Raw genomic sequence first — 13,351 nt, 5'->3', positions numbered from 1 at the left:
ATCTCAGAAGTCACCCTGCAGTCACCGTGGACAATATCCCTAAAATAAGATCAAAATAAGACAACTTCCAAAATATAAAATTTACAACATACAATTCTGAATAGAAATATTTCATCAGTTAAAAAAAAAAAGCTCTCACCCTCCTTCTATGAGATACCCAATAGCGCACACTACAAATGCACTTGTAACAGCTCTTATACTTCTCAAATTTCAAATTCTTCTACAGCATATTTTTTTCCAGTTTCATCACCAGTAAATGAAAATATTACCACCTAACCTACAAGGTTAATATTTTTGGTTGACTAAGAATAATAAATCCAAAATGCATACATTAAAAAGAAAATTAGGCTCATACTTCCAATTTAAATATACATCAATCACATTACCTATATGCTTCAAATTTACACCTCTGCAAAATTATAATTACTACAAGTTTTCAACTTTTGAAGTTACTGGAAATAGTCTAACTTACACATGTTAAGGGTATATCAAATATATACTTCTTTACCTTACTGATGCTCTTGACATAGATTTTGATTTTCTTAAGTCCCAAACTACCACACCCAACCTCACCATTCTTGCCACAATTACCAGGCAACTATCCATGGTCTCAGGGCTTAGAAGATCACACTATAGTATGCTACAATGCAGGGAAAGCAGGACAGGTGCCTCAGATCAGGATTAGATAAGCAGCAAGAAAATGTCAGAAATAATTAGTAACAGATTCCTATCAAAAGCATAGTTTCAAATTCTAATGATTTTAAAAAGATTCTCAGATTTCTTCAGTAAAGAGGAAAGATGTGAAGACAACAATGAAGATTTAGACGCTCAACCAACTGAGCCATCCAGGCACAAGGGACAAGGGGTATAAAAAAGTAAGAGTTATGAGAGAACCTAAAGTCGGTATGGTATGCCTGAGTTAAATTCCAATTCTGTCACTCACCAGATGCACAACCTTAAAACTTTCAAGTTCTCTAAGCCTCAGAATCCTCTTTTATTTTTTAATTTATATGAGGCAGAGATAGAGCAAGCTAGCCTCTCGAGAGCAGGGAGGGAGGGAGAGAGATAAAATATGTTAAGCAGGCTCTATGCTCAACTTGATCCCCGGGATAGTGACCTAAGCTGAAATATTTAGATGCTCAACCAACTGAGCCATCCAGGCACCCTCGGTACCCTCTTTTTTAAAAAATGTTTGTTTATTTATTTAGAGACAGTCAAAGACAGAGAGGACAGAAAGCAGGGGAGGGGCAGAGAGAATTTCAAGCAGGCTCCACACCCAGCCCTTGGATCTCAGGGCCTCAAAATCATGACCTGAGCTGAAATCAAGAGTTGGATGCTCAACTGAGCACCCCAGTATCATCTTTTAAAAAGCAGAGATACCTACTTCAGACAGTAGTTGTAAAGATCAAATTAAGATAGACATATGAAATATTTGACAGTGTCTGGCACAAAATAAATGTTTACTACAAGTTTGCTTTTTAAGCAGATAAAAGAACTTTAACCCAAAACAGAAGTGAAAATTCTAGTCCCTTATAAATCCCAGTTTCAGGTTCACGATTTTAAAATCAAAGATTCTATGTAGGAGTACTGAGAAGCACCACATGCAAGTAACAAAAGGAGAATAACACTTTAGAAGGATCAAAAATAGGGGCACCTGGGTAGCTCAGTCAGTTAAGCATCCAACTTCGGCTCATTGGAGCCCCACACCGGGCTCTATGCTGACAGCTCAGAGCCTGGAGCCTGCTTAGGATTCTGTCTCCCTTTCTCTCTCTCTGTTCCACCCTCCCCCACTCACATTCTTTCTCTCTCCCTCAAAAATGAATATTAAAAAATTTTTTAAAAATTTTTTTAATGTTTATTTTTGAGGGAGAGAGAGAGAGAGACAGAGCATGAGCAGGGGAGGAGCAGAGAGAGAGGGAGACACAGAATTTGAAGCAGGCTCCAGGCTCTGAGCTGTCAGCACAGAGCCCCCACGCGGGGCCCGAACCCACAGACTGCGAGATCATGACCTGAGCCGAAGTCGGACGTTCAACCGACTGAGCCACCCAGGCGCCCCTTAAGTGTACTTTTTAAAAAAATATTTTTATTTACTGATTCTGAGATAGAGAGAGCGCAAGTGGGGAATGGGCAGAGAGACAGAGGGAGAGAGAATCCCAACCAGGCTCTGAACTCTAAGCGCAGAGCCCCAGTGTGGGGCTTGAACTCACAAACCGTGAGATCATGACCTGAACCGAAATTGAACGCTTAACAGACTGAGGCACCCAGGTGCCCCTCATTGGTTATTTTTAAAGTAAAATTCTTTCACACACATATGTATTAAATGAAATAACAGCCAACGTTCTCCTCCTCAACTGTCTATACTGTTTTAGTCACTGAATACATGTATCGGTTGGTTTTTTGTCTGTTTTTGCTACGGATACTGAAGCTTGATTTTGGTATAGAAAGAAAAGATAAAGACAGCAGAGGGAGGCAGACAGACACACTCATTCACCTCAATGACAAACTCCTATATCATTAAGGTAAAAGATCTAAAGTCCACAAAACAGAGGGAAAGCACAGTAAATTCTAGATCATAAATGCCTTAATTTCTTATTAATAAGATGTTCTGAAGCAGCATGAAGTTTTTCACAAACTTCCAGTAATAGACCATCAGCATTTTGAACTCATGCATTAATTGGCAAGCAGAGAGGATCTCTGGATATAGATAAAAACCACACATGTATACAGGGTACACTATGAATGGCATTCTGTGAACGAACCTCTTTGTGGCTCTAATAAATTAAGTGGTAACAATGACTGATCTTTCTCATCTAAGTATACAAAACCAATTCTCCATTTTTTTTTTTTTTTTTTTTTGGTCTGGAAACCATTCACCTCTGCAACATACTCCCAACAGTTAACATCTTTCACCATCAGCAGGTATTTTTAACTTCAACGACTATCACTGTGCCCTATTTCCACCCTTAATCATTATTGCTGCAATACCACCCCCAGATAACTACATAACTACTGCCTCAACAGGCTCCTATAAGCTTTTCAAGCTGGGAGGAACCTTGGAGGTCATCTATTACAAGCCCCTCAGTCTGTATCAGAGCAAATTGTGTCCCTTAGTAACTTAGATGATTTAAATAATGGTAAGTAAAATAGTTACAGCAGCTTCCATTTAAAGGATGGCGGTGGGAGGGGGCTGTCATTGTGTGCCAGTCATTGTATCAAAAACTTTAGATGTATAAAGCCACTGAATCCCCACAACACACCTTGAGATAGATTTTATTACTCAAATTTTACAGATGAGGAAATTAGGGCACAGAGAAGTCAGCCTGAGCCACAGACTAACGGGTAGAGGCAGGAATTCAAACCCAGGTGTTGGGTGTTCTCCTGACTCAAACCAGAGCTCCTTCCACGGGATAAAGTACCTCAGGCTTGTTTCTTAAGCCCAAATCATTGAATTTATGCCCAACATACAGACAATTCTAATTTTTACTCCCAAATGTTAGTATTTATAGCTACATACTTTCATTTATTTGAGTCCTCACAAGAGCTGAGACAACTATAGAGTATAAGCTCCATTCTTCAAATGAGGAACAAGCTCACAAATAATGTGCCCAAATTCACACAGAGAAATCGCCAAGCTGAATTCAGAACTCAAGCCATGTTTCTTCCAAGAATGATATTACCACATGCTAACTCTCATGAAATTATGGGACTGGCCAACTACTAATAAAAATCTTAACATGGAAAATATGAGCTCACTTGCACACCAAAGAGATTGAAGATTTGAAGTTAACTTTACTCAAAAAACAAAGGTGACAGGTCTATCTTCCAATGCACCAATCAATAAATTTTGTGCAGTGTAGAAGACACATCCAGATTACAGCATGATGTGATGAAAGAAATGAAAATGACTATAATTTTATTCATGTTCATACCTTAATCACTGCAGTTATTGTAATATTTGAAACAAAAAGAGCATTCACTTAACTAATATTTATTGAAAATCTACTGTGCCTCCTGTGTACCACTGTGACGGTGGTACATGAGGACTTTAGGTGGCACATGGAAAACTCATATTAGGTATGTATTTTAGTACTTACAGATTTTAAAGAAACTTTAAAAGACAGAACTAATGCAACAAACCAGTGGTTTCAGATCTTGTTTCTTACAAGGGGAATAAAATTAACATAGTGATATATTTATGGGGAAGGGCAAAATGAGCGCTTAACTTCTGTAATATTTTTCTATTTTCAAAAAAATCTGAAAAGAGGCGCCTGGCTGGCTCATTTGGAAGAACATGCAACTCTTGATCTTGGGGTCATGATTACTTAATAAAACTTAAATCTGAAAAAAAGCAAGCCAACATAGAGAAGAGTGTTAATTATACAGAAGTTAGAAAGATGTGGCAAAAATCAAGAAGGCAGTATAGGAGAATGACATTTTAGAAACTATGCTGACAAAACAAAATCTCCTCCTTTAAGAAACTCACAGAAGAAAGATCTAACAGCCTCATTCATAAGGAGATTTTCAATAATGCAGATTTTATTTTCAATGTAAGATTTTATAATTCAATTGTTTTCAATAATTAGTTGTTGATAACTACTTTTAAGCAACTTAACTTTTATTTTCCTAATCATATGTCAAAATCGCTCAACACAGAGAACTTGAAATTTCAGGGAGGGGGTGGGGGAACAAAGCAGACTCAACATAAGCAGTGTCAACACAGGAATGATGACTATTTATTGAGCATTTAGTCAAACAGTGTGCTAAGTTTTCCCTGTATTAACTACTTATACTAGGAGATGCTACTATTATTCCCATTTTATACTTGACAATACTAGTAACAGTTTTCAGAGGAAGTGTAATTATGAGAGGGTAACAGTGCTGCTACAGTTTTCCATGTCTCCAAAACTCTATCAGACTTAACTAGACACAAAGCGAAAAGCCAATTAACAAAAATAAAGTTACAAAAATGAACTTATAATAAAACTAGCTGGAAAACAAAAAAAACCTAGCTGACCAAGTAGTCAATTTCTCAAACCCCAAAGAGTAAAACAGGTGAGAAAAATGACAGTCACATGACCTGTACCGTATCAGGTTCCAAGGAAGAGAAAGCAGAAATAAGTCATGGTGTACCTGAAGGGCCTAGGAACAGAACCACAAAACAGCCAACAAGCATTCACTAGAAATCATGATACGCCAATCTGAGAACAGCAGCTGAAACTGAAAAGGGTTTTGCCCACTCCACCGCAGAGAAAACGGAAGGGACCCACAATGAGAGCTGAAGGACAGCAGCAGTCTTGCTCCCATGTGCTCTTAAAAATGACCAACCAGAGCTCCCATTCAGAGATGACCCCAGTATAAGAAGACGACAATAAAGATGAAGGAAAGACAGGATCCAAATAAAGCAGAAATTGGAAAAGGGAAGCTGGAAATTTCAGAAAGCAAGCTCCATGTTCTTAAACACTACAAACAAGAGAGCTCCAAGTTAGGAATGCTACTGAGCCCTATCTCGTTCTCAAGGATCAGGAAAACTTATTTCACGTAAAAGAGTACAAGAGAAAAATATCAAGGTTAAATCCTGTACAAGGTGATTATAAGGAAAAAAAAAGAGAGTAAGGAGAACAAACGTCCCTACAGACAATGAGAGGAATCCACAAAGACTCATACAAAAACAAACAAATTCTGTATAATATTTATAAATGAGCTAAAGACACTTACAAAATGATATAAGTCAGAATTAGAGAAACTCAGAAAATGAAGCAATAGAATTCGGAAACCAATTAGGTAGAAACTTAAAAATTACTTCAGGAAATAAACTAGAAAGTACATGAGAACAAAAGAACCTAAGAGGTAGTAACGCAGTAAGAGTTCTTCAAAGGAAGGTATTTTTAAAAATCGAAATAGAATTAAATTAGAAATTTCAGGAGCACTTGGGTGGCTCATTCAGTTAAGCATCCGACTCTTGATTTCAGCTCAGGTCATGATCTCACGTTTGGGGGATCAAGCCTCACATCAGGCTTCATGCTGAACCTGCAGCCTGCTTGTCAGTCTGTCTGTCTGTGTCTGTCTGTCTGTCTGTCTCTCTCTCTCTCTCTCCCTCCCCCTCCCTGTTATCTGCTCCTCCCTTGACCCTCCCTTACACACTCTGGCTCTCTCAAAATAATAATAAAAATAAAGTTCATTCTTTAAAACAAAAAAAATTAGAAATTTCACTTTGAAAAACACTATCAAGAGAATGAAAAGCCACACTGTTATAGCAAGTATTTGTATATCATATCAGATAAAGGTCTTTTATCTGTAACATATAAAGAACTCTCAAAAACCAGTAAGAAAACAACTCAATTTTTAAATGGGCAAGATTTGAAGAACCAATTTACCAAAGATGATATACATACAGCAAACACATGAAAAGATATGCAACATCATTAGTCATTAGGGAAGTACAAATTAAAACCACTATGCAATATGTGCCTATTAGAATGACTAACACAAAAAAGAATGGCCATACTAAATGTTGCAAAGGACGTGGAGAACTGGAACTCAACTCCCAAAGTACTGCTGGGAATACAAACTGGTGCAATCACTCTGGAAAACAGTTTGGCAATTTCTCAAGAAGTTAAACATACATCCCCCACATGATCCAGCCATTCCACACCTAGGTTCTTATCCAAAAGAACACATATGTCCACATACAGATTTGTACACAAATGTTCATAGCAGCTTTTGTAACAGAAAAAACTGAAAATAATCCAAATGTCCATCACAAATGATTGTATTAAAAAAACTGTAGGGCATCAATATAATGAATACTACTCAAAAAGGAATGAGCTGCTAATATCCGAACCTGGATCTCGGTTGAGTAAAAGAAGGCAAAGGATACAAACTGTATGATTCCATTTAGATACAATTTAGAACAAGCAAACTAATCTAAAGTGATGGAAAGTAAATCATTACTTGCCTGAGGGCAGGGGAGGCATACACAGGGAAGAAAGATTACAATGGGGCATGAGGCAACTTCTAGGAGTAATGAATGGATATGTTCACAATGTTGAGTGTGGTCACTGTTTGAATGTGGGTATCAAAATTTAGCAAACTACATATTTTCAACAAATGAAGTTTACTGCATATAAATTATACCTTAATAAAACTGTTTTTTTTAAAAACAGGAATAAGGAAAAAGAATTCAACAAAATGACAAAATACTGAAGACATGCAAGATGATTTGACAAATAAGAATACAAGGGGGGGCGGGGAGGACAACAAAAACCAAAGGACATAATTTGATTTCCTGAAATTAAAAAAAAAAAAAGATACGAAAAATCTGAAAATACAGATTGAAGGAGCACACCACATACCTGAGTTTACGGACCCAAAAATGCCCAATACTAAAACAAAGTCCAAAAAAATTACTGCACCTAACAGAAAAAAAAATTCTTTGGGAATCTAGGCAAAAAGTGTAGATGACTTACAAGGTAAAGAAAATTAGATTATCATCAGATTTTTGATAGTAATTTTGAGTTGCAGGAAAATGGAATTAACACATTTACGCTACCAATGATTTTATTTCCAACCCAACTGACCTTCAAGAACAAAGGGCACAAACTCTTAAAAATATACAAGAACTCAGGAATGCTCCCATGAGCTCTGCCTAAAGAATCTAGTACAGAATGAACCCCAGACAACCAAACTGACTAAAGATATTGACCTAAGGACTAGGGTGAGCATCTGAAATAGAGCCACTATAAAAGATTAAGTGATGGTTAAGAGAGACTTCTGTAATTGTTACATGTTCAGATAATGTAGATACAACTAATTTCTTAAATGGGGGCTACAAACTGGAAGAGATATGAAATATTTTTAATGTCCTCAATAATTACATTGGTGGTATTATTATTAGACTTTTCCCCTGTGTCCTTGGAACCAAAACTGTGGAAGAAATAAAACACTGCAGTCCTGATTTTGAATTGGAACCATCAGTATGAATCATTAAGTATTTCATTAGCTTCTATCCACTGAAGAGGCTTGAAACAATGACCAACTCAGTAATAATAAGCAGCTCTCCTCTCCAGTTTGTACTCTTTAAAGACCATTTCCCACTAAAAGAAGGCATGGCTTCTTGAGAAATGACTGATTCCAGGTCTGGGCAGGAATGAGCTCAGATCATACCAGGGAGTTATGGATACTATTAAGTCAAAGGACTCTGGAATCAAATTAAAGAAGCTCCCATAGGATGAACATGGGACAATATGCCCACCAAAAAGAGTAACTGCAACTAAGTTTATCAAATAAGTTTAAATCTACAACTGAAACCCATCAAATGTTTAAATTCATGATTGAAACCCACCACATATGTTTGTTTATCCAACACATAATATATACTTGGCATTAAGTTACAAACTGTTACCTTCAGAAAAGTTTTGTTCAAGGTAATGTCCCATTTTCAACATAAATACAATTTTTTCAAGTAGCCAAAACCAACAAATTTGGTGATTGTTTTAGATAATCTCTGTATTCATAACAGTTTAGTACACCATGTCTTGGCATCTTTCCCAACTTCCTATATTAGATGTTTGTAGGTAATTTTTAATAGACCAGAAAGCAAAATTGTTCCAGGGCTCTCTAATTTTCCTACAACCTCCTGCTCAGTAAAAACCTATACTTCGAATTCTAAATTGTTTAGAAATCAAATTGTTTAGAAAACAAATCAATTGTTTTCTTTTTGTATGAAAAATAAACAGCCTAAGTTGTCACTAATTTTCATCCATAAACAAAGTTCAAATATTTTTTTTGTTAATAATTTGTTACTATAACGTATCAATGAAGATAAAAACAGAACTATGGAATTTTTATCTTAAGCAACCTATCTATCCTAAAACACTAAAGAGACCTGATCTGCTGTTCTTTACGTTTTCTTGTTAAAATCTTAGAAGTTACATAAAGCTCAATTTAACAATAAATGAATGACAGAAACTTTGCAAATTTCAGAATCAAAAGTTAAGAGGCACCTGAGTGGCTCAGTGGGTTAAGTGTCATCGGACTTCGGCTCAGGTCACGATCTTGCCGTTGCCGATCCTGTTAGAACCCAGTATCCGGCTCTGTGCTGACAGCTCAGAGCCTGGAGCCTGCTTCAGATTCCGTGTCTCTCTCTCTCTCTGCCCTTCCCCCACTCACACTGTCTGTCCCTCTCTCAAAAATAAACATTAAAAAAAAAAAATTAAGGCATGCTCATGATAAGCAACAAAGGCTAAAACTTTGTAAACACCAGCTGCTTTAGTAACTCTAAAAATATTTTCCAAATGCTATAAAAAATCTAACACCACCATTTTAATACAAAATACTATTAGTAAATGTAAAAAGGTTGGAGGGGGGAGAGGGAGTAAGGTGGTGGACCTTAAGACCTCTAGCAAGACAAAATAGTTATCCACAAAAATCAGGTTAAATTTTCCTACCCACCTGGTGATCCAAACAGGATATTAAAAAACATTTCTTTCAGAAGTTTTCAACTATTTACACATTTACAGCCAATGAAAGTTATCAAAAGAGAAGACAGTTTGTACAGACCTGATAAGAAGAGGTTTTAAGTATTTATCTCCCAATAGTTTGATACAATCTTGTGTACCAAAACTCTGAAAGTAAAAAGCTTTTCCTCCTGATATTGTACAGAGATAAGTTTGGACCAACTAACAATTCAAAAGACAGTGGCAATCAGAGTATTTACCATTTAGGGATTAATTTCTTTTTGAGACCTGGCATCTAGTCATTTTTAAGCTTATCTACATAAATACTAGTGAGTTATGTTCCATCAATTTTTAAAAGATGCTCTAAGAGTAATTCAGAGGCAAAAATGATTTTTCCCCTAAAGGATTCCATTTTTTAAGTGGAATAAATAAAAATGTAAGATTGAATACATCAGATTCTTAAGCTGATGATAATTTTAATAAAGCACTACAGAGATTCAGTTTGTCTACATGACCACTCAGAGTATCTTTTTCCTTTCTAAATTAGGCTAGTTATTAGAAGGCTACACACACTAGAGCCACAAGCCAATCTTGTGAGAAATGAACATTGGCCAATAAAGCCAAAGAAAGCAGTTATCACTTGCTAAACCTTACACTCTTATAGTAGGCCTCAAAAGAAACTGTATAAAAAGGACATAAGGGAGCCAAAAGAACGCTCACTTATTAACACTGCACCCAAAGAAATCTCTCTCCTTCCTGCTCCCCACCCCTTACCCAAAGAGAAGAGTACAAGGAAGTCACAAATCTGCACTACTTTCTACAAATTAACTTGGTGATGGTGAAAACAACTCCTGCAACATAAACTACACACACAATGAGATGGAAGGATCCTTTTGAAAATAAACTTCATAGTTTAAGTTTCAGATTCACAACATTTGGAAACAAGCCTAATAAAATGCTGAGCATATGTAACAAGTTAGCTATCCTAGAAAGTTTACAGGACAGTCAAAACTGTAGCATCTGGAAATTGTCAGATAATCACCAGAAGTCCTCAAGAGAATAAATAGAAATGACACTTCAAACACTCAAATATATAAATATGACAACAAAAGGTTGGATACAGGACAATATTGGAAAATACCACCACCAACAAAAAAATTTGAGACAGAATCAAAGCCACAAAATTTTGGAAATAAGTCTGTTTGTTATAGCCAAAAGGGTCATAACAGACGGAATAGGCATTCTTTTCTCTAGCTCTTCAGACTAATAAATTGTAAATGTACAAAAGCATAGATAGAAAGAAAATTTTAACGTATTTTTAAAACTCATTACAGAGTATACATAAAGCAACTAAAGTATATGCATTTAGCAAATGCTTTAATAAACTGCAGCTTGTACAGTTTGGACACACGTATTATTCACTTCTTCTGAAATACAGTTTTTTCCCTTTCCTAAGCAATTCTGAATGATACACAGGACCATAACAACTAATACGTGTTTTCAACTCACATTGTTTCTCCAGTCTTGGCTACATGACAAAGAAACTGATCCAGGACAGGACAAACTTCCTTTTTTCCCCTCTTCTCAAAATCTAGATAAGGGAAAAAAGAAAAGTTATCAGTGTTTCTCAAAGGCCATCAACCATTTCCAAAGCACTACAAAAACAAACTTTCCTCCCAGTCCTTCCTCAAATATTAAGAATTATTAAAAAAAAAAAAAAAAAAATCAGCCTCTCAACCAACTAGCTACCTCTGACTCCCAAAGTTCTAGTTCCAACATTTGTCTCCTCACACGTAACAAGAATCCCCCTAAAGGGGGCACTCAACCTCCCCACAAAGCCTTAATGTGGTGTTTCTCAAAGTGTGGTCCGGAGGAACACCAACATCACATTTATCTGGGAAACCAGTTAAAATACAAATCCCAGGCCCCAACTTCCACAAGCTGTTTATCTACGTTAAGTTCATAAACCTGCGTCTTAAGAAACTGCAGCTACCTAGCGCAGCCGTTCCCAAATGATTTTGGATGTCAATTCATAATTCCGAAAATGCTGAAATCACACGGTATTCGAAGTTTGAGAACCACGGTTCTCAAGCCTGTTGCGTGGAAGGAGACCACCTTAGAATCAGGGCGCGTGGAGGAATGACTTCAGAAGCTCTGAAAAAGACTTCCTGAGACTCTTTAAAGTTGCTCTACCGCCCTCTCCCCGCCACCCCCCCCCCCAAACCTTCTACTTTTTCTCTTAGCCCGACGCCTGGCGAACGGGGGCCTGACGGAGAACGGAGCCTGCCTGGAACGGGGCTGCGGGCCCACGACCTCACCCCAGAGGGGTCGGCGAGAGGCTGGGGCCCCTACCAGAGCTTCCCCGGCTCCCCTCCCCCAGCCCAGACGCCGGCGGCCGACACAAAGCCCAGAGCGGGGTGGGAGGGAGCTGCCCACAGGGCTCCCCGCCCCTGGGGAAGTGGGAGGGGGATGGGAGCCGGGGAAGCGCAACCCCCCCTCCCCCGGCCCGGCCCCTCGGAGCCCCCAGCCCAGAAGAACAGGAGAAGGAGCTGTGGAGGGTAAAGAGGAAGGGAGAGGGGGCAGCTACCCCCACCTTTCAGCGCCTCCTGCAGCCTCTCGACGTCCATGGCTTCCCGGAGTCCCTCGCAGCCTCCGCCTCCCTCCGCGGGTCTCCCGGGGACCGGAACGCCTCCCCCCACCCCCCCGACGCCCTCCCCCTCCCTCGCACACACTCCGGCACGCAGGCGACCGGGGGGGCACCGAAGGGAGCCGGGGGAAGCGAGCGAGAGAGCGAGACCGAGAGAGCGAACACCTCCCCGAGCCGCTACCACCAGCCCTCCAACATGGCGCCCGGCACGTCACCGCGCGCACGCTCCCTGCCGCCGTCCTCGCGCCCGCCGCGCGCCCCGAGGCGAGCCCGAGAGCGCGTGCGCGGCGGAGGCGGGCCGCCAGGGCTGTCCCATAGACCCGGCAGGCGCCCGCCGCCCCGCCTCTCCCCTGGTGATGGCCCGCCGCGCCCCTGTTCCAGCTAGAGTGGTCGCGGCGGGGTGCTCCTGGCCAGTTCCCAGGATTTGAGTCCTTATCTTTTGCTAGCTGTGTGATATTGAGCAATTTACAGAGCCTCTCTGAGCCTTACTTTCCCCGCCCGCGTGAGGATGGCACTAGTACCGACCACCTTGTACAGGTGCTGGGAGAATTGAGTGTATACACACAGCGGTCAGAGTACGCATAAAAAACAAAAAACCCAACACACTCTGTGTTATTAATAATCATAACAAAAATACCTCCCTGCCTGAACCCAAGGCTCGTCCTTGACCCACCTTAAAAAGAAGCAATGCACACAAAAAAGAGATGAAAATTTCGGGATTGTAGCCACCTGGTTTCAAAGTCCAACTCGACTACTTCCTGTGTGGCTTTGGGCTAGTGATTTAAACTCTCAGAGCTTCACCTATAAAATGGGGGTTTGTAAACTCCCCCCCACCCCAAGACTTGAGTGAAATGGTGAATATCAAACATGTAGCACGGTGCCGAGAACTTGTAAGCACTCACTTAACGTGACTTCTATTTTTATTATCATCATGATTGGGATTGTCTTACATAAGCACCCAGGAAGTTAGAGAGGGCGGGATCTCAGAAGGCCTCTCCGACCCTGACATTTTACAAATGGGAAAGTTGAGGTGTAGAAAGGCAAAACAGCATCAGAACTCAAAACATCTGGCTCCCAGCCAGTGTGTTCATTTCTACTACCTTCTCTTGTCTGTAAGCTTTTCAAGGAAAGCTCACAAAAAGGTGTTCTCATTTCCAAGGACTTGCTAAGATAACTAACCAGTATCTCTCAATCACAACCTAACATGGGCCAAGTGCCCTCTCAACTGTGGCCTGGAAAGCAGGGTCTC

The 13,351-nt window shown here is 39.6% G+C and overlaps 1 protein-coding gene across 3 annotated transcripts in view; it reads right to left on the bottom strand.

Annotated features, from left to right (window-relative positions):
- The window catches only part of PPP4R2 (protein phosphatase 4 regulatory subunit 2), a 49,779-nt gene extending 37,503 nt beyond the window's left edge, over positions 1 to 12,276 (bottom strand). Inside the window, exons 1-2 of one of the 3 annotated variants that reach the window (XM_042979425.1) lie at positions 12,049 to 12,276; positions 10,965 to 11,046 (exon numbers count right to left, since the gene is read on the bottom strand). In XM_042979425.1, coding sequence (XP_042835359.1) covers positions 10,965 to 11,046; positions 12,049 to 12,082 — 116 coding nt within the window. In that variant the 5' untranslated portion in view covers positions 12,083 to 12,276. Of the gene's footprint in view, positions 1 to 10,964; positions 11,047 to 11,448; positions 11,615 to 12,048 lie in introns of those variants that run through there. The other 2 variants (XM_042979426.1, XM_015535074.2) reach the window with 2 other exon arrangements.
- Between the last annotated feature and the right edge of the window lie 1,075 nt (positions 12,277 to 13,351).

Source organism: Panthera tigris, chromosome A2 (assembly GCF_018350195.1).
Source record: "Panthera tigris isolate Pti1 chromosome A2, P.tigris_Pti1_mat1.1, whole genome shotgun sequence".
Taxonomy (NCBI): Eukaryota; Metazoa; Chordata; class Mammalia; order Carnivora; family Felidae; genus Panthera; species Panthera tigris.
This window is presented reverse-complemented; position numbering and strand designations above follow the sequence as displayed.